The sequence below is a fragment of the Cebus imitator genome, unplaced genomic scaffold (assembly GCF_001604975.1).
Source record: "Cebus imitator isolate Cc_AM_T3 unplaced genomic scaffold, Cebus_imitator-1.0 Scaffold8, whole genome shotgun sequence".
NCBI classification, from domain to species: Eukaryota; Metazoa; Chordata; class Mammalia; order Primates; family Cebidae; genus Cebus; species Cebus imitator.
In genome coordinates this window covers 3,576,649-3,597,222 of record NW_016107323.1, presented here as the reverse complement: position 1 = coordinate 3,597,222, position 20,574 = coordinate 3,576,649, and the positions used below count along the sequence as shown (strand labels likewise).

The 20,574-nt window shown below is 45.4% G+C and overlaps 1 protein-coding gene across 4 annotated transcripts in view; it reads right to left on the bottom strand.

The window, feature by feature from the left end:
* Nucleotides 1–20,574, bottom strand: part of RFX4 (regulatory factor X4) — a 177,663-nt gene that overhangs the window by 155,908 nt on the left and 1,181 nt on the right. The window contains exon 1 of one of the 4 annotated variants that reach the window (XM_017540877.2): nucleotides 2,634–2,810. The exons of the other annotated variants lie outside the window; for them this stretch is intronic. Within the exon in view, the coding sequence (XP_017396366.1) occupies nucleotides 2,634–2,703 (70 nt within the window). The 5' untranslated portion in view covers nucleotides 2,704–2,810. Of the gene's footprint in view, nucleotides 1–2,633; nucleotides 2,811–20,574 lie in introns of those variants that run through there. 4 annotated transcript variants of the gene reach the window in all.

Below are 20,574 nucleotides of genomic sequence, written 5' to 3'. Positions count from 1 at the left end.
AAAAAAAAAAAAAAAAAAAGAGAGAGAGAGAAAAGCTGTAATGATATAAATGTGAATAAGACTGGCTTCTGCCCTCTAATTACCCAGTAGATAGTAAGGCACATGGCCAGGTGTTGTGGCTCATGCCTATAAACCCAGCACTTTGGGAGGCCAAGGAGCGTGGATCATGAGGTCAGGAGATCGAGACCATCTTTTGGCTAACATGGTGAAACCCCATCTCTACTAAAAATACAAAAAAATTAGCTGGGCATAGTGGCATGTGCCTGTAGTACCGGCTACTCAGGAGGTTGAGGCAGGAGAATCGCTTGAACCCAGGAGGCGGAGGTTACAGTGAGCCAAGATCACGCCACTGCACTCCAGCCTGGATGACAGAGCGAGACTTCATCTCAAAAGAAAAAGAAAAGAAAAGAAAGAGTGCGGGACCCTGTCGTTTTTGTCCATCATCTTGCACCTAGTGACCAGTCCTGTGCCTAGCTCCATAAATGTTGCACAATAAATAGATGTTGTTGAATGCATTACTTTTTTCTAAAAATGATATTAAGTTCCCATTGTGTGCCAGGTACTACAGAAGGCAATTTCACATATGTTGTCTAAATTGGACCCAGAACAATATTACATGTTATGTTTTCATATCTCTATTTATAGATATGGAAGGTAGGCTTGAAGCAAAAGTTCCAAAGGAAGACAGACTGTGATCAATGCTGCAATACTGGAACTGAGTTCTGGGGACTGCATGGCACACAGGAGAAAGAGAGTTCCGTCCACCCCGGGATAACTTCCTGTTCCCAGTCGCCTCATTCTTCATCTATAAAAATCATCTGACCTGTTAGTAAGGATCACGCTTCTGCTAAATGCCCAGAAGGATTTACCAACAGCTGTGAGCAGAGGCTCCCGGGCTGTGAAGCATCCCTTCCCCTGATTCATCTGGGATTATGGGCAGGAAGGAGGAGATAATGCCTATGGATTTTCACTTTGAAGGAGTTCAGCCCACATTCCTTAGAGGAAGATCTTTCTGCCTCTTCACTTTGGACTGAAGATTTGGAAACCCCAATGTGAAGTTATTTTCTTGGGTACATATAATGGGGTTGAGCAGAGCCATATATGGTTATCAGGTTTTCTCTTTACAGCAGCAAAGAATAACTTAGAAGTAGCCACATCGGGGACATGGCACGTCCAAGGCAGTGTAAGGTTCAGAGTGGTGCTTCACAAACACATATTGATCTGGCGGGGAGGGTCTATTAAGATGGTGGATGATAGATGAGGAGATAGATTCTCTACCAGAAAGGCCTCTGGGAAGAAACAGCTTGTGAGCAGACAGAGTTTAGTGAGGGAGCAAGGTTTTCTAGAGGGGACCACAAGCGTGACAATCCCCCCAAACCAGGTAAGATCATGCTTGGCTTGTTTGAGGAATAGCAAGAAGGATGCAGCATGACCAAGGGGCAGGTAGTACAAGATGAAAGAGAAGACAGAGGCGGGCTTGGGAGAATATAGGGTTTGGAGCTCAAATCCAACTGGATTTCAAATCCCAGCCTGGCCACTTACCAGTTATGTAACATTGGGATAGTTCCTAAACCTTCCTAAATCCCTATCTACCTGATTTCTTCAAAGGTTAACTGGAATTATAAAGGTAAAGCACTTAGCGTGTTTGGCTTTAAGGGCCATAGAAAAATGAGGAAGGCATGGTTTCTATCCACCAGGAACTCACAGCTGAGCGACAGGGACAGGTGCCTGATGGTGATGTCTGGCATTTATTGCATGACCTCCAGTGCTGGTCGCTCTGCCCCACATGCCTTATCTCTGTTGCTCACAGCAACTGAAGCAGAGACTTGACTAACTCTCATATACAAGGATGCAACTGAGACCCAGAGAAGCTAGTTGGTGGCTGAGGTAGGTCAGGTCTGTTTGACTCCAAGGCTGGGCTGTGCTCCCTGCACACACTGCCTCTGCAAACAAGCAAGTATCAGGAGTATGTTGGTATTATAATAAGGTGCTGTGGGCACAGAGAGGAGAGGAAAGCCTGGCTGCTTCACAGAGGGGGTGGCATTTCAGCTGGTCCTTAAAGGATTTAGCACCTGCCAGAGCAAGGAGGGAAGCAGGTCATTTCAGGCAGGAGGGCTGCCTTCAGGACAAAGGCACAAAGCTGTGAAAGGTCTGGCAGTTCTGGGAAAGGTGAAGGGTTCACCGACCTGTGACTCCCAGTGGTGGGAGACAGGTGGAAGAATCCGTTAGGAGCAGATTGCAAAGGCCTTGCCCACAGGGCCCACCGGGCCGTGAAGCCTGCAGGCAGCTGGGAGCCAGCCGTGGTGTTCAAGCAGTGGGGATGTGAACACGTTGAGTTTTGTTCCTGAGGCACTGGATGAGAACAGGGAGGTTCTGACTTATGCAATACCTGCGGAAAACGCCGCCTGACTTCTAAGTGTCACCGGGATTTAACAGAGGGTGTTATTCACACTGTATCAACAGTCTCTCAGGGCACTGTGCTGGGGCCTATTTTAGGAACTTGCAGCTCCAGAAATGCTACATAAAAGAGTCGACATGCCACACTCACAGCTACTAAGGGCGGGCCTGGCCCCAGTTCCCCCTGAGGGTTCCAGGCGCGCCCCAGTTTCCTCTCCCTGGGCCCTGGTCATTACCAGTGGAATGGCGCCGTGGAGGCCTGCTTCTGTCGCCTCCCACACCAGGGTGTACTGTCGTCTTGATCATTCTCTTTCAGCCCCTTTCTCTCTCTCTCTCCTGGCTCCCTGCTGCTGGCAGTGGCGACAAACAGGAGTTCGGAGAAGCCCAGGAAGCCAGCAGCTGTGGCCTCTCCAGGGGGTGTCTCAGGTCAGTGGGTTGCCATGGCAACGCCACAGGCCCTGCCCCAGGGGCTGCTGGGTTCCAGGAAGGGGATCTGCCCTGCCTCTGCTTTCATTCCGTCCCTCATTTACCAAACATTGATTTAGCACCTACTGTTTACCAGGCTCTATTGATGAACATGGCAGAGAAGGTGCCTACTCTCAGAAAACTTATATTTTGTGGTAGAGACAGAGACAAATTAGCAAGAAGACAGCAGACAGTGAGCGTTATGAAGAAATAAAGCCATAGAATGGGGGATCAAGAGAGGTGGGGGTGGCCGGGTGTGGTGGCCCATTCCTGTAATCCCAGCACTTTGGGAGGCCGAGGTGGGTGGATCACGAGGTCAAGAGATCGAGACCATCCTGGTCAACATGGTGAAACCCTGTCTCTACTAAAAATACAAAAATTATTTGGGTTTGGTGGCATATCCCTGTAATCCCAGCTACTCAGGAGGCTGAGGCGGGAGAATCGCTTGAACCCAGAAGGCAGAGGTTGAAGTAAGCCAAGATTGTGCCACTGCACTCCAGCCTGGTGACAAAGCCAGACTCTGTCTCAAAAAAAAAAAAAAAAAAAAAATGGAGAGAGAGAGGTGGGGGTGCTGTTCTGGGCAGTGGGGATACTGCAGGCCTCTCTAAGAAGGTGACGTTGGGGTGCAAGGGCCTGGGTGGGTTTTGGTGGGTGAGGAGGAGCCAGGAGACCAGCATGGCGAAGCAGGAGGCAGGGAGAGCAGCAGGAAGTGAGGGAGAAAGTTAGGAAGAACCCAAAGTATATAGGGACTTGCAGACCCTCCTAAGAACTTCACATTTATTCCAAGTGCGCTAAGAAGCTATTGGAACACTTTTAACAGGTGACGCGGACTGCACTGGCTCAGAAAGGTCAGCCCACATTCATTCATCCCTGTCTTCATTTGGCAACTATTTATGGGGTACCATGGGGCAGGGGCCGGCTACACAGGAGGGACACAGCCTCGATAGACAGTTCCAACTTTTTAGAAAGTTAGAATTTAGTGTGGGCAACAATCACACAAACAGAGACACAATTACCAAGAGTGCTGCGTGAGAGAAAAAAAGGGGGTCGGGTCTAATCTCGGGGGAGTTAGGAAGCTTCTTGGAGGAAGCAGCCTTAAACTGGCAGCTAAAGAACGTGAAGGCATGAACCAGGTAGAGAGGGAGGAAGCGTGTTCCTGGCAGAAGGAACAGCATGTGCAAAGTTCCTGAAGCAGGCAGAAGAAGGATGCATTCAAGAAACTGACAAGCAGCCTGAGCATGACTACACACATTGATTCAGGTATCAACACGTGTTTCCTGAGACTATCCTGCCTGATGAACACTTTAAGAAGTGCTACAGGGGATGCACATACATAATCCTTGCATCTGTACTCAGTGCTGGGTTAGGGAGTCTGGATTGTATTCAGTAGGTAGTTGGGAACCTCAAAAAGTTTTTGAGTAGAGTGGGTCACAAGCAAAGCAGTTCTGTGGGCAGCTCTGTCTGGTGCTGCCAAACACATTTTAGAGGGGAGAGAATTGAAGAGGAAGCCACGGAGTAAGGGTTACCAAATCACTTATCATCCAAACCTGACTACTTTTGAGATTAAAAAGCCACATTATTAATAATTGTGCCAGGATCACATGCAAAAATCAGGATTGAGCCAGGCAAACCAACACTTACCGGCTCCCCTCTATAGGAGGCTGCTAGAGGCTAATTATGTCTTAGAGACCTGAACTGGATGGATGCAGTAATTTTTTTTTCTTTTTTCTTTTTTGAGTCAGAGCCTCCTTCTATCACCCAGGCTGGAGTGCAGTGGCGTGATCTTGGCTCACTGCAACCTCCGCCTCCCAGGTTCAAGTTATTCTCCTGCCTCAGCCTCCCGAGTAGCTGGGACTACAGGTACTCGCCACCACACCCGGCTAATTTTTTTTTGTATATTTAGTAGAGATGTGGTTTCACCATGTTGGTCAGCCTGGTCTCTAACTCCTGATCTTGTGATCTGCCTGCCTCAGCCTCCCAAAGTGCTGGGATTACAGACATGACCCACCATGCCTGGCCAGTTTTTTTTTTTTTTTTAAAAAAAAAAAAAAAAAAAAAAAGAAACTGGCCGGGCATGGTGGCTCAAGTGTAGTGAAGAAAATATAGGAACTCTTTCCAGTTAAATGTGTTCACTCCCCAGCCAATCCATGTGATCAGGGCTCCATGTTACTTCCTCATCAGCTGGTGTCTCAATCACAGCAGGACACAGGTGAACCTAATATCATTCTCCTGGAATATGGCCTCTCAACACAAGCACCATCACCTTCATCATCGTCATCATCACAGCGATTACTTGCCTGAGATCACACAGTTGTTAAGCTGCTGAGCAGGGATTTGAATCCGACTTGAACCTAACCACTTACCTATGTTATGATACTTGTAATTATATACACATTGAAGTCTCATTGTGAGTACTAAGTTGTGTCTAACATAATACCACACGTATAATAGGTGCTCAATAATGTGATTGCCCTTTCTCACTTTAGGAAATCTCAATATGTAAAACTCTAAAACAGGCAAGAAAATTAACTAAGGGATCAGTATTTGCAATATACAAGAAAAAAAAAAAAAGAATTAACGAGGAAACTCCCAAAGACGCACCAATGCTGTTTGTTCAGAGATCATGAACTCACCAAGAGTCTTCAGACACTAGAGAAAATTCAACCTTAGGTGTTCAGTGCCATCTCCTGTCGAAGATAAATTCAATGTAAAAGCAGATCTCGGCTTTGAAAATATCCCTGGGAACACCAGAATTAATGTACATTATTGCATAACTGGGTGGTAAAAATTTCATTTTCCCTCAACTTCTGGGGAAGGGTGTACCTACTACTACTTAATGTTAGCAGACTTTTTTCTTTGTTTCTATTTCTGCTATAACAGTATTATGAAAACATAAAATTAGGAAAAGAAGCACCGAAGCCAAGGCTACTCGCTCTGCACTGCATCTGATATTATTTCATTATTGACATCATTGCCTTTTCTAGTTTTGGGTTTTTATTTTTACCTCTCCTGCTCTGTTTGGGGATGTGGATTCCCCCAAAACCTCAGGAACCAGGCATCCTAGCTACAGAAACAGAATATATTTTAACCTAGACTGAACTTTTGAGGTAAGCCACCAAAACATCCTTCCTAGGCAATGCTTTTCTCTTTCCTATAAGTCTATCGTAAAAATTACATGTTGAAATGTTGGAAAGAGAAACATTTTCCCACAACCCCACCACTCTAACCTGGGAACTACCTTTCTTTTCTTTCTTTGTGTATATTGTTGCAATATCTATAAGTGCACATAAGAGACTGTAACCCCAGCAAACACAGCATTTCTATTCATTTTTCTCTTAATGTTCTATTATATGCAGATTTTTCATGTCAGTTCAGTCTTCATAATCATCATTGTTTGAAAGATGCCCAATGTTCCATTGAGCAAACGTTTCTGTTTTCCATAATGTTTCAATAAACAATTTGGTGTATGTCATTTTTTCTTTGTTTTGAATCATTTCCTGAGAGTCACTTAGAAGAAGAGAAAGTTAGCAAGCAGGCGGGAATAGTGACTAACTACCAGTGAATGGTCTGAATTCCAGGCTTAATACTTACTCGTTCAATGAATTGAGGCAAATTAACTTCTCCAAACCTCAGTGTTCCCTTATACATAATACAGATAATAATAATCTGCCTGCCCCATCTTCATGGTGTGAGATTTAAGTGAACAGGTGCACAGAAAGCACTTAGAATACTACCTGGACCAGAGCAAGTTCTAGCCACACAGAACAACCGTAATCCCAGTTCCCAAGAGTTTGTTTTTGACAGAGGCACCTTTTTTCCTCTTTTCCTTTTTATTTTTTGCCCCCACCCCAACCCTTTTTTAGAGATGGGATCTTGCTTGTTGCCCAAGCTGGAATGCAGTGGCACCATCATAGCTTCACTGCAGCTTCAAATTCCAGGATTCAAGTGTTCCTCCCACCTCAGTCTTCCAAAGTACTGGGATTGTAGGCTTCAGCCACTGCACCTGGCCTTGTTGCTGTTCTTTTCAATGGCAGTATAATAGTTAAGACCACGGACTGTGGAGCCAAACTGCTAGATTCAAGTCTGACTTCTTTGCTCTGTGAACTTAGGCAAGTAACTTAACCTCCTCGAGCTTCGGGTTCTTCATCTGCAAAGTGGAGTAGGACCAATCACAGCTCATGGGGTTTATGTAAGAACTGAGTGAATAAGGTACATCAAGTGCCTACATGATAAGCACTGTATGTCTTCGCTAATGTATCATGCCCACCCCTAAGGCATCCCACTTAGTCTCTACCTGAAATCACCTTTCGTGTTTGATTGTTGGATCTCCTGATACAATTAAAAGAACATGGCCTTAGAAACCAGAAAGACACTAATTCTAATATTCCCCTTACAATTGACTAAGTAAGCTCTGCAACCCTAGGCAAAATACTTAGCCTCATAGGCCTCAATTTCCTTCCTATTAAAAAAAACTACCCCATGAAGTTATTATGAGGATTATTTAGGAGAAATAATATAAGCTCCTTAAAAGCTGATTGTACTTATTCCCCCACTATTCTCTGTATTTAGGGCAGTGCTTGGCTCAGAATAGCCGATCAATAGAAGTGGAGGAAAGGACAGAAAGGAGGGAGGGAAAGAAACGAATGAAGGAAGCGCTAACACCATGCCTGGCACATAATAGGGGGATCCAAAGAGTGTTAGTTAGTCTCTAATTTATCAGGTACAAACAAGTTTATGATTTATCAGGTACAGGGAGCCTTGAGCCAGGCTTCCTAGAAAGCAAGGAAAGAGATACAGCATCCTTTGTAATATTAAAAATGGACTGATTTACACATTAAGTAAACATTTATTAAGCGCTATGTGAAGCCACTCTAGCAGATGCTATGGCCTGTGCTAAACACAGATAACAATGACACAAGTGAAACTCTCGAAAAACAAAGGAAGAAGCCTCAATAAACATAGAAAATCAGAATGAAAAATACACTTCCTTATGAATATAAGTTTTTTAACTGGGATGCAGGTGGCCTGGTTTAAACAAAGCAGGATCAGCTTTGGAACCACAAACCTCAGTTTGGATATTCATTTGCCATACAGGCCAATGCATGTGACTGAATCTTACTGGTTTTACCAGGTGTGCAATGGGAATGAATGCTCATTCCAATTCACAGGTTTACGAGATATTGTCTCAAAAGACCGAACACAGCAGAAGAACAAATTATATAAAATTTTGTTTTCTTTTCCTGTGTATTAGTACGTTTTAATGCTGCTGATAAAGACATACTCGAGACTGGGCAATTTACAAAAGAAAGAGGTTTGACTGGACTCACAGTTCCACGTGGCTGGGGAGGCCTCACAATCATGGCAGAAGACAAGGAGGAGCAAATCACATCTTATGTGGATGGCAGCAGGCAAAGAGAGAGCTTGTACAGAGAAACTACCAATTTTAAAACCATCAGATTTCATGAGACCCATTCACTATCACAAGCACAGTACAGGAAAGACTTGCCCCCATGATTCAGTCATCTCCCATCAGGACCCTCCCACAACATGTGAGAATTATAGGAGCTACAAGATGAGATTTCGATGGGGACACAGAGCCAAACCATGTCATCCTGTGTGGTCTTTGTGTGTGAGGATTGGGGGAAAAGGTTTTGGAAGCCACTAGAGGACCACAAGTTTCTCTTTGTAAGTGGTGCTCAAAGCAGCTTCTGTTTATTGAGCTTTTACAATGTGCCAAGACCTGTGCTGGTTCTTTTACATATTACTTTATTTAATCCTCACAATACTCCGTGACGTGGGTATTTGAATAGCCACATTTTACTGAAAAGCAAACTGAGGCTCAGAGAAGTTACCTAAGTTGCCGAGTTCATATATCCGGCCCATGGCAAAACCAATTCTCATGAAGCCTGCTGGATTCCAGAGCCTGCACTGTTAATGATTCTATCCAATGATTATAGATGGCAACATGCTATACAAATGGAAGGTGTCATTATTTTAACAGCAAGGTTTTCATGTTGAACCTATTCTAAGTGAAATCATGTCTGTAAGTAAATAGATAGGAAGCCCTAGATGATGTGTGTAAGATGTCAATTTTGCCAAAGTCACTGGCAGGTGGAAAGATACCAACTTATTGGTGGTGCCAGGTTGAACTTAGAAGCTCTGAGAATGATTTGAGATGAAAGGCACATGCTGCACAGAGGCGCCCACTCAGGTAGGAGTCCCCGTGGGCGTCCTCAGCAGCCTGCTGCTAGAGTCACATTTCAATGCCAGTGGCAGCCGGTCGCCCACTGACACCCATGACAGTGCACTCCAAAGAATGGCAGAGTGAGCTGCTGTCTCCCACCAGGATGAGGGAGTGACCTGACCTCCTGAACTTTATGTAGTAGGGAAGGTGAGCTAGAGTGTAGGTCTTCCTTCTAGCTCTAATTTGAGGAGGCAAGGAGGCAGCCTGGCTTTGGAATCTCAGTAATCCATGTTTAAATCCTGGTTTGACCCTAGGGGTTTGGCCTGGACACGTTGTTAACCAGGCTCTCTGAATCTCAGTTTCCTCATCTGTAAACTGGGGATAATAATACCACAGATTCAATATGCAAGCTAAATGAAGTAACATGCCTAAGTATTCAGCACAGTGCCTGGAAAAAATTACAAGTTTTATTAATCTGCCTCTCAATTTTGAAAATGAACTCACTTGTATAAAAAAAAAAAAAACAACTAAAAATTTTGAAAAAAAAAAACTCACTAAGTCAACCTGCTGTCAATTACAGAAATGATTCTGATGTAGTCTCTTCCTTGCCTCCCATCCTCCCTTGGGGTCCCCTCCCTCTCTTTTCTCCCTTCCTTCTCAAAATGCTGTTTATTATCAGGGATCCATGTTCAACATACAGCTTTGGTGTTTTCATTTCTTTTTTTAAAAATCACTCTCAATACCAAGAAAAGCTTTGAACAGAACACGGGATCCATGGGGCATCCTTGTGTAGGTCCTCCATGGCTTGGATCCCTGTGGACCGCTCAGCTCTGCAGGCTTTCCCAGCAGAGCTCAAGGCTCAGCAGGCCTCTATGCAAGGCTTCCCAGTACAGCGAGGCAAAGTCTGGGTGGACGGCACTTTCAATCCCAGTGCCTCCTCAGCTGTGCCCTCTGAGGTAGCAGAGGCGAGAATGCCCTGCAGCCTGGGCACCCAGAGGAAACCCCAACGTAGCAGATAAATAATTTATTCTTGTCATCACACCAAAGTTTTCAAACTTTAAAAGGCAGCCTTGATTAGAAGAAAAGCTGTGTTTTTTCTAAAAGCCTGGCATTTCTGAAAAGGTCCCCTACCCAAACCACAGCAACCTCAAAAACTCTGCCTACTGAGTTGAAAATAAAAGTTCACAGAGACCAAAGCCCCTCTCACAACAACTGCTCGACACTTTAGAAATCTTCTCTCCAATGCTTACAAGTTTTAATGTTTTAACGGAGGGCCTCAAGCCCTCTGGAATCTTTCTTCCTTGTAAACTCCCAGAGCTTTCTGAACAAGACTTATTTATTTTCTATGATGTCCAATAATGCTTGGTGGCAAAATTATTTTGCTTTTGAAAAAGTAGTTACTGAGTAAAAGAAACAAAAGTAAAAGAAGTTTTAGCCCAGTTAGTAGTCATTTAAAAATGAAACAAAATTCGTTGATTTTCTTTTTGGTGAAGCAAATAACTTTATACAGGCACCCTAATTCTCCACTCACCCTAGACTTATTATCAGCAGTGAAGTGAATACCATGGAGAAAACTTGCCAAAATGTTAAGAATAATCGATCAGTTCCACCATAAACACGTTTGAGTTTATACCATGGATCCAATTCTGGAACTTTATAAATTCCTAATAACTTCAATAGAAACTTGACTTACTCATGAGCATTTAGATTCAGTACACAAATTATAAATATTTTCTATGTATGGACATCCCAAATTTAGACTAATCACATTCAGAAAAAGATAATGTAGAACTCAAAAAAGTCACTCATTCTCCCTTTTAAAAATTATAAATTCTGTAATTGCAACATTCAAAGAAACACTTCCTTCTTCAAAAGTCTAATGTAACTTGCGATGATTTCATGGCAGTACCAAGATTCAAAACAAAGACACGGACATCATTTTATTCACAAAATACATTTGTGTCTCAAAAATTAGATGCTGGCTTGGAGGTATAATTGTAAATCACTAATCTCTCATTAGATTATCCAAATGACCATTCAAAATCTAGTTCAAAGACTATTTTGCTTGCATTGACTGATACTGCTTTTTCTCCACCATGATGGATTCAGGACTTCAGTGCTTATGAAGTGGCAATTTTCCATTCCGATTATAAATATCTGCACATTCAGCAGTCTCACTTTAGGTATGTCTAAACACTGGTCTTTAGCACAATTATTGGGTAGTTGGAAAACACACGGGACATAAAGTGCTAAATAACCTTCACTGGGTTGCAGACTTTTCAAAGGCTTTCTCATTGTTTTTTAAAATTAAAACAACTACAAAAATACAAATACAACATATCCAGGTTCGCCTGTCTACGAATAATTATTGATTGCTCAGAGGTGGAATTATGCTTTTATGTTCTATGGAAGAATAGCCTATCACAAAAGTGGAAATGATAGACATCTTTTGAAGAGTTCCTGCCTTGAGGGTAGGATACGACACACATAAACCCCATAATCTACAGGCACAGGTCAATCCAGCCCTAGTTGCCAAAATTTAGACCCAATTCCACTGAAAGCAAAATGGCTGCATTTCATTCTTTTCTACTTTTTATGATATCTTTCCCTCTTGTAAATATTTCAAGAACTCAAAAACTACAATGGAAGTAAACATCAAATTATAAAGACAAAACCAAAACAAATGAACATCTTATCCTCACAGTAATATATATATATATATGCAAGAAAGGCAAAAGAACCAAACTCTCTCTGCATCCTGCTAAAATGAGTTCCAGAGAATGGCTCACTTGAAACAGTTTTTCACTTCCTGAAAACCAAGTGTAAAATGTTTCAATCCTTAAAACAGTGATGCCTACAAACATAAGAGGGCTGGGTGGTCGAAGGCGCTGGGGTGAAGGGGAAGGCAAGAGGAAAAGTGGAATGAAAAATGTGGGCCATCACATTCCAGAACTAGAAGGGCAACAGGAGTTGTAGAGGGGTCTCCATCAAGGATGTGCAACATATGTTGTCTCTGAGTATGGCACAGATCTCTCTTCCAGGATTTACACTCAAGCCCACAGGTGTTACCTCTACAAAGGCACATTTCCCACTTCCTTTAACAGACTGGAAAACACAAGGTTGAAATAATGGCAAACAGGGGCACATAAAATGCCTTCTTCATAGGAAAGGTGGAGAAATGAAAATAAAATTAGTCTTTTGGTCTAAATCCTTCAGAAAAAAATGACTTATCTCAACATTAAAACTGGGGTTGTATCTATACAGTACAAGAACATCTAGGTATTCTAAAAACAGTCTACAATTTTTTCAGTTCTTATCCCCTTTCCCAACTAAATACCTAGAATAAAGTATAGGAAGGCTAGATAATTAATCATAGTAATATCTGCCATTTATGGAGCAACTTTTAGGAGTCAGGCATTAAATCAAATACTTAACATGTACAATCTCACTGAATTTTCATAGCCACCCTAGAAGGTGGTAAGGAGACATTTTCACAAAGAAGAAAACTGAGGTTTAGAGAAGTAAGGTAATTTGCCCTGGGTCACACAGCCAGAATGTAACCAATCTAGAATTTGAACCTTGTCTTATAGCAAAGCTCATGTTCTTTTCACTAAGTCACACTACGTATGCCTGAAGCCACATTTTAACACATATCTGCGAATAACTTCTAGATGCAATATATTGTTTGTAAAGTTACCTAAAGGCTCCATATATTGTCATATTACTTAATTGCTTTTGTCTCATTCTATTATTCTTCCTGTTGCATGATTGAAGACTTGATATTCTCAGAGACTAAGCATATATTAACCAAAGTTTGAGTGAATCCCAAAGAAGATGAAAGTACATTTCACATGTGTAGTAAAGGTATGAATGTTTTACTTATGTCCCTTTTTCTGTCAACAACAATTTTAAATGTTGTCTTTACAGTTTAAAAGATTATTTTAACGCTTTCATACAGGGAGCAAATAGCACGTCCTTTACTTTGGCTAAAATACTGTGTGGTGTTATTGGACATTCCTCTTATTGCTACTCTCTCCCTCATTAAAAAAAAAAAAAAAGAAGAAGAAGAAGAAGAGATAGTCAATACAGCTTCATGACTAAGAGTGTGGATCTTAGGATCTTAGATCCAGACAGGCTGGGTTGCACGCCCTCCACTCAAATCCTGGTTCTGCCACTTATCCATCTCTTGGATAGGCTTTCTTTTTTGTTGTTCTCTTCCTTCCTTCCTTTCTTTTTTATTTTTTTTCTTTGAGACGGAGTCTCACTCTTGCCCAGGCTGAAGTGCAATGACGTGCTCAGGGCTCACCAAAGCCTTGAACTCCTGGGCTCAAGTGATCCTCCCATCTCAGCCTCCTGAGTAGCTGGGACTATAGGCATGCACCACTGTGCCTGTCTAATTTTTAAAATTCCTTGTAGAGATAGGGTCTCGCTATGTTGCCCAGGCTGGTCTCCAACTCTTGGCCTCAAGTGATCCTCCTGCCTCACCTCCCAAAGTGCTGGGGTGACAGGCATAAGCCACGGCACCTAGCCACTGGATATATTTTCTCTGTCACAGTGTTTTTAAAAACACTTGTGTTTTAAAATACAAATAAAAAGCTAGGTTTCTTACTTGTTTTCTGCTCAGAAAAGTTAGGCATGTACAATACGAGTGATCTTGTTTCCCAAGCAATTGAGGTACAGCTTGCCAGCCCAGCTTCCTAGGGCTCAGAAATTTATTGAACATGTCAGCTTCTAGTTTCAATTTTGCCTTTAACCTGTTGGTTTCTGCATTTAAACTGTAAATAATAACAGTTTCTTCTTTGTAGGATTATTGTGAGGATTACACATATAATGTACTTAAGATGCTTAGCAAAGTGAAGACACAGTAAATATTGAACATATGTTAACTATTAACACCTTCATATTTCAAATTCACTACAGCTCTATCAGCTGGTTATATCAGTCCCATAAGAAAATTGAGACTCAGCAACATTAAGCTTCCAGACCAAATGCTAGCAGCTTTATGTGGCAGGGCCACCCTATGAAAGGCAATAACCTTCCCATTACCATGCTGTCTTTATTACTCCAGACAGGTTTTTTTTTTTTCCTTCATATTGCTAATCACTCACTGAAATTATCTATTTCTGCATTTACTTATTTGTGGGTCTAGACTTATGCTCTAGAGAAGCAAAGATGACATTTTTGTTAAGCCCACTATCTAGCAAAATGCTAGGCACATAGCAGACACATAATCTTCCTGGATTATGAATGAATGAACACCTGAAAGAAGAAAGCCAAGATATGTCTGGGCCCCAAACCTCCACTCAACGGCTATGGTACACTACCTCTCATTGCTACCACCATTTAAAATTGTCCTCTAAGGCAAGAGTCACAGGATTCCTTCAGAGGGGTTTTCTCTGGAGGCCAGGGAAGACAACATTCTGTGATTCTCCACTCCCATCCACCTGTTTCCCTTCTCACCAAGTGGGATTCAAATCCACCTAAAGCCAGTGTCATAACTAAACCCTGATCTAGCATGACAGCAGTGTCCAGGTGACGTGGCCTGGGTGGGAAGAGAGCAGGAGTATTCCCTAAATCTGCTCTTCAATCTATTTCTGCCATATACCAATTGTGACCTCAGGCAATGTCCAGAGCCTGTTTTATCCTAAAAACGGACGATGCAGCATTGTGGTAAGGCTTCAATGGCTAATGTGTGAAGGAGTGCCTGTTACAGAGCTGATACATGGTAGGTACTCAGCAAGAGAGAGCATCCTTTCCTCCAGGCTCCAAAAGGACTCAACTTTTATGTTCCTTGTAGTGCTCACCACTCTCACTGTGTCCACACCTTCTCATTTATGTATTTACTTATTTTTTGAGACAAAGTCTCGCTCTTGTCCTCCAGGCTGGAGTACAATGGTGCGATCTCAGCTCCCTGCAACCTCTGCCTCCTGGATTCAAGTGATTCTCCTGCCTCAGCCTCCTGAGTAGCTGAGATTACGGGCACCTGCCATCAAGCCTGGCTAATTTTTGTATTTTTAGTAGAGACAGGGTTTCACCATGTTGGCTGGTATCAAACTCCTGACCTCAGGTGATCTGCCTGCCTCAGTCTCCCAAAGTGCTGGGATTACAGGTGTGAGCCACCACCCCTGACCCACACCTTCTCTTATTAAATGCATTCTGAAGTCCTTGCCGGTAGGGACTGTGACCTTGCTCATCATCAGGGTCTGTCACCCAGCAGGTAGCCAGGAAGTGAGACTGAATAAAACCCAAAGTAGTCCCTTTATTTTCTTCTTTTTTAAGATGTTAATTTTACCTGACACCTCAAAATAAACTCTTCAAGTTCATTCTCTCTCCCCTAAACCTTAATAAAATTGCAAATATCCAAAATACAGTAGATGGGGTAAAAACTGCATTGGGGATTTCTCCACCACCGTCTCCATCCTGCAGAGCCATAGGGCCTGAAGAGTTTCCCAAGTGACCTGCAGAACATGTAGGGTGGGCTCTCAGGAAGCTGCAGAGTTGAGACCTGAGTGTCTGGCATCCCAACTTGTGATGTCACCATTTTATACCTTCTCAGCCTCTTTGGAAAAGACACTGAGGCAAACAGACCAACTTGGCTTAGAAATCAGTCTTAAAATGTTGGAAATGAAAGAAAAACCCTATGTTGCACAATAATGCCACTTTCAGGGAGTGCCTGGGAGGCTCAATGTCAGTAAAACTACTTTATAAACAAAGTACCCAGAATATCTCACATAGATGTCAGAAGACACACACGGACACAGACATATAATTGAGAGGCAGAATTTTATTAGGTTGATGCAAAAGTATTTGCAGTTTTTGCCATTACTTTTAATGGCAAAAACTGCAATAACTTTTGCACGAACCCAATAGACCATATCAACTTTTACATCTAATCCATTCTTTTACAAATGAGGCAATGGAGCCTCAGGGAAAGGATAGGGGCTCCTTTGCCCAGATTGTCATCAGGAGGGGTGCCTAGGCATGAGAAGAGACTCCCTCTTCTCAAAAGTTTGATCAGTGGAGGCTGGAGTCTTTGATGGCAGCATTTTAGCACGTTGGCCAATGTGTATTCCTCTCCAACATATGTGAGGGTCTGTGACGCTGCCTTCATCATTTAGAAGCATTTCAGTGTTCCCTAAATTGGCATTGGAAACAGCCCCATAAAGTCTAGTGTCTTTTAGTAAATCCTTTGGGAACAGAGGGAGTTGGCCAAAGAATTAAGGTGGCATTGAGAAAGGACATTCTGGGTCTTTTAAAAAGAGTTGTTCATGGTTCTTGACTCTTAAAATCCTAAATGACTTGCAAAAAATATTTTAGTATATTATTAGTTCCAGGAGAAATTAACTGTGCACTGGGTCATAGCTCAGATAGTGGTAACCAACTCATATATTGCTTCCTGTATTCTACAGTAAAGCCAAAGGAATAGAGGGAAATGTCTAACTTGTCAGAAAATCCCAGCCTGTGGGCTGTCTAACCCTTCATTCTAAAGGGAATTAAAAATAATCTTGGAAAGGCTACAGATTAACCTAAAGTCACATTACAAGTGGCTGAATTGGAATCACTACTTAGCGCCTTTCTCACTGTAAAAAGGGGAGGGAAATCAGAGTCTCCTCTTTACCCGTCCCCACTCCCAAGATTTCTGGCCAGACACTCCCTTCTCTTCTCCCTCTGTTCCCGCCTTATTCTAGCCCAACACCCTTTCAGATCGGGTTTGAGATGGGGGGTGAGAAACTCACCCTGGGCGACCCGCGGGTCGTGGGGAAGAAAAGCCAGAATCTTTCACGTTGGTGGGCCTGTGGCTCTTGGGGAGGCAGACGCACTGCCCAGCTGGCGCCTAACCTCGGGACGGGTAAGGGGGAGAGGCTGGAAGGGAACCCAGAGAGGAGGGGAGGGAGTAAGGGCTCCAAGGCAGGCTGAGAAAAGGTGTAGCACTGGAGAGAAATTAGAGACCTCGGCGCCTCTGGGAAGCAGGATGGTCCAGCACTCACACAGCGGCGGGGAGGTCCTTACAAACTCCTCTCTCCTCCTCGCACTGGGCCCTTTGTTGTCGGCCTCTGCCTCTGGCTCCCGCTCCTGCCCTCCAGTCCTCCCGCCCCCCTTAAGTCACCCCAACTGCACTCATAATATTTTGCTTTGCGCCAGGTCTGTTTTCCACCACCAATTTCCAGCAGTCTCCATGGTGACCCGCTGGGGAGAGGGGCAGGCTCGGCTTTGGAAATCCCAGGCCCGAGGCGCCAGGCGGCCCCTGCAAACTTTTCCGAGTCTCTGGGACCTGCAGGCTGGGCAGGAAAGCGCGCTGTCCCACGCTGCCGCACGGAGTCGCGTGCTGAATCCGGGACGCCGTGGACCTGCGCGCGGCGTCCGCTCCATCAAGAGCTGCAGCCGCGGAAACTCAGAACCCTGGTACCATGGGCTCTCACTTGACCCCGGTGCCAAACCTAGACGCCAGCGCTTAGCAGGTGGCAGAGATGGGGGCGCACATGCCCAGTTAGTCCGCCCGCGCGCTCACGCGCGCGCGTGCACACACACGCACACAGACACACACACCCGGGGAGGGCGAGACTGTCTGGTTTGGGCGCGAGAGGAAGATTCAGACCTCCGGCTCCTTGCTCTTCCAAGCCTGAAGGCAGTGGCTCCTTCCCGTAGGGCTGTGCCTGGGCGAGCACCGAGGAGGCTCGGGACCTGTTCCCTCCAGGACGCACTTTGCCTTGTAGGCACCGCTCCAAGGCCGCTGGGTGTCTCTACCTGGGGCCCACATAGGCATATAATTAATTTGGTGGTATAATTTTAGACAGAATTTGTGCTGAGCTGGGGGCCTGTAGACTAGTGTGCCCTCCCGCCGATCCGGCCAGGGGAACTCAAATCTGGCTTCAGGAGTGCTTTGGACGCCCTAGTTCTGGGTTCTGGAAATCGGAACGGACAGTGGATAAAGGCAGAAGTTCCCAATTCAAGCTTGGCAGTGCCCTTCTCTAACACGCCATCCCGTTTAAAAAGAAGTGATCCTTTTGTTGCGTAGGCGACCGAACCGGCCCGGTCCACTTTGCACATGTTCTCGGTGGCCTAAAATTCTACCCACTTTCCCCCTCGTTCTCGAATTTCTGGATAACTTGAGTAACTGAGCAACGATCGCCCGGGCAGCGTTGCCCCGATTGGACCCAGCGGCCACAAACACCTAGCTGCCGGTGGCCCGCGTGGGGAGGGCAGGTCACGCGGGGCTCAGCACCCACTTTTGCTCAGCGTGGGGCTGTGGTACGGGCCGAGCGTCTGCGCTTACTGCAAACCGTGCACCGGCTGGATGGTGCGTCAACTGCCGGTCCAGCGCCTGTTGCCTTTGCCTTCTGCGGGAGCACTGCGCGCGCGGCAGGCTGGGGTTCTGCCTCCGAGAAGGGCTTTGCTTTGTCGGGCTCCGCCTAGAGAAAGCCGAGGGCCCAGGAGGCGCCCGCCGGCTGTCCAGCTTTCCCCGACAGGGCCATTGTCTTAGCCCCACACTTGTTGAGTATTTTGGGAAAACTCGAGGAATACATTACTGGCTCGGTGTGCGGAACAAAGGGGCACGTTTCCGCAGGTCACGCTGAAGTGGCCCCAAAGCAGGCCACTAGAGTCCCGGCCCCTGCAAAACTTTTCTCCCGGGCCTGAGGCACTTCGCGGGGATTTTCCTTTTAAGAGTAAGGGAAGGTGGCCCGGCTCACCGGCCTCTCTTATCCTGGACGTTTCCTGCTTTGTCCCAGTAATTGCTGTGAGTCGGTTGTTCCAGTACTTTTGGAATAATATAATAACAGCAATATTCCTGGTTCTGATCGCGCGCAATCTTATACAAAAGGATCAGAATCGAACTGCTCGGTGGAGCGCACGTCTCTGCAAGCCGAGGAGAAAGGACCTTTACATAACAAGGGAAACTCAGAAGAAAAGCTAATTGGATTAAATTCTCTGGAAGGGAGGTGAGGGAAGTCTTCTGGACTGGACCGCGGCGCCAAGCCGCACTTCCCTTGTCGGTTTTGCAAGTCCGAGTGAAATGTCACCCGATGTGCCTCTAGTCATTTCTTCACTCTGTCGTGTGCCAAAACTTTTGGTTTGGCGTTCAGGGTGGCGATCTAGGGATGTCTCGTATATAAAAAAGGGGGAGAGGTGGATGGGGAAAGGATTTCGGTTTCAGAACCTCTTTTGGAGTGTTTGCAGTTGAGGTGAAGAGGACCCGGTGCCCCCACGACCACCAGTTGCATTGAGAACAGAAAACACCACAAATCCACAGCTCCACAGTCCTTCCCAGAAGTACCGAGGGGCTCTGGTCATGTGGAGGAGGCAGCTAAAAACCCCAGCTGGGCCACTGCAAGTTTGGGATGTGGGGAGACCCTAAGTCCCTGCGTGGACCGCTCGAAAATACCTGGCCAACAACTCTGCAGACATGGGTTTAATATTGTTAAGGATATTCATTTTTAATGTTAGGGTTCTCAGGAGGTGCTGAGGGCACAGCGCTTTAGATGAAAAAAAGGGTGGAAAAGGCTCTTTTCCCTCCCGGGGCTCCCACTTTGACAACAGCGGAGAACTCAGCGGGGCCGCCGTGTCTGGCAGGGGCACGCGGGGCAGGCGAGGCTTCTGTTTGCCTTCGTTTGTCATCGGCTATAGGAAGGAGAACTTTGGGGCTTAGCCTTTCCCCACTCTCTGGGGGTTCACACTCACCCAGAGGAGCGCAATCAGGAAGGGCCTCGATTCTAAGAATCAGAGATCGACAACTACCCTAAAACACCGAAAATCCCCCCTGACAAGAGCAACCAGGTGTCCTGGCCACCAGGGCCGCAGCGGAAGCCTGGAGAGGCCTTAAATATTTCTGCAGGGACCAAGGAAATACCTTCGCGGTTAATGCCCGGATGACCCCAGTCCCCACCCCACTTCCATATCCAGCCTGCCTAGGGGTGGAGTTGGGGAGACATTAGTGCGGCATTTGTTTATTTTCTCAACGAAAGGACGTGTATGCTTAGGGCACGGCCGGGGCTGGAAGGCACTTGTTGCTCCGAGCTGCAATGCCCAGCAGCATATGCTCGCAGGCATTCTCCCTCGCCATGGCCCAGGGTGCCTCCACTGCCCTATTTCTGCTCTCCCCGACATCATCACCCCAAGAAACCCTGAGGCTGCAGCGGGGCCAAAATGAGAATAGTCTGGTTGCAAGAATGAGCCTGGGGGTGGGGGTGAACCATAAGAGAACTTCCACCTGCAAGGGACGTAGAGAGCGTAATAGATCTAGAAGTGTGACGGCTCTTCAAAAGTGCTAGAAGTGGGAGGTGGCGAAAACTACTGAAGGAAGAACCGAGATGCCGGGCATTTTCGATGTAAAATATTCCTTGGCCTCCTTTTCTTGTTGTCACGGACCACCGCGACCTGAAAACCTGACTCCCAGCGGCTCTTGAACTGCAGAGCAGTTTGCAGAGCCCAACGCTGAGTTTAGCGGGCCACTCTGCGTTTTGCCCTTCCTCCAGCAAGGTCACAGTCCCCAAGTGGAGCCAGGCGTTGGGTGCCCCTTCCTGGCAGAAAAG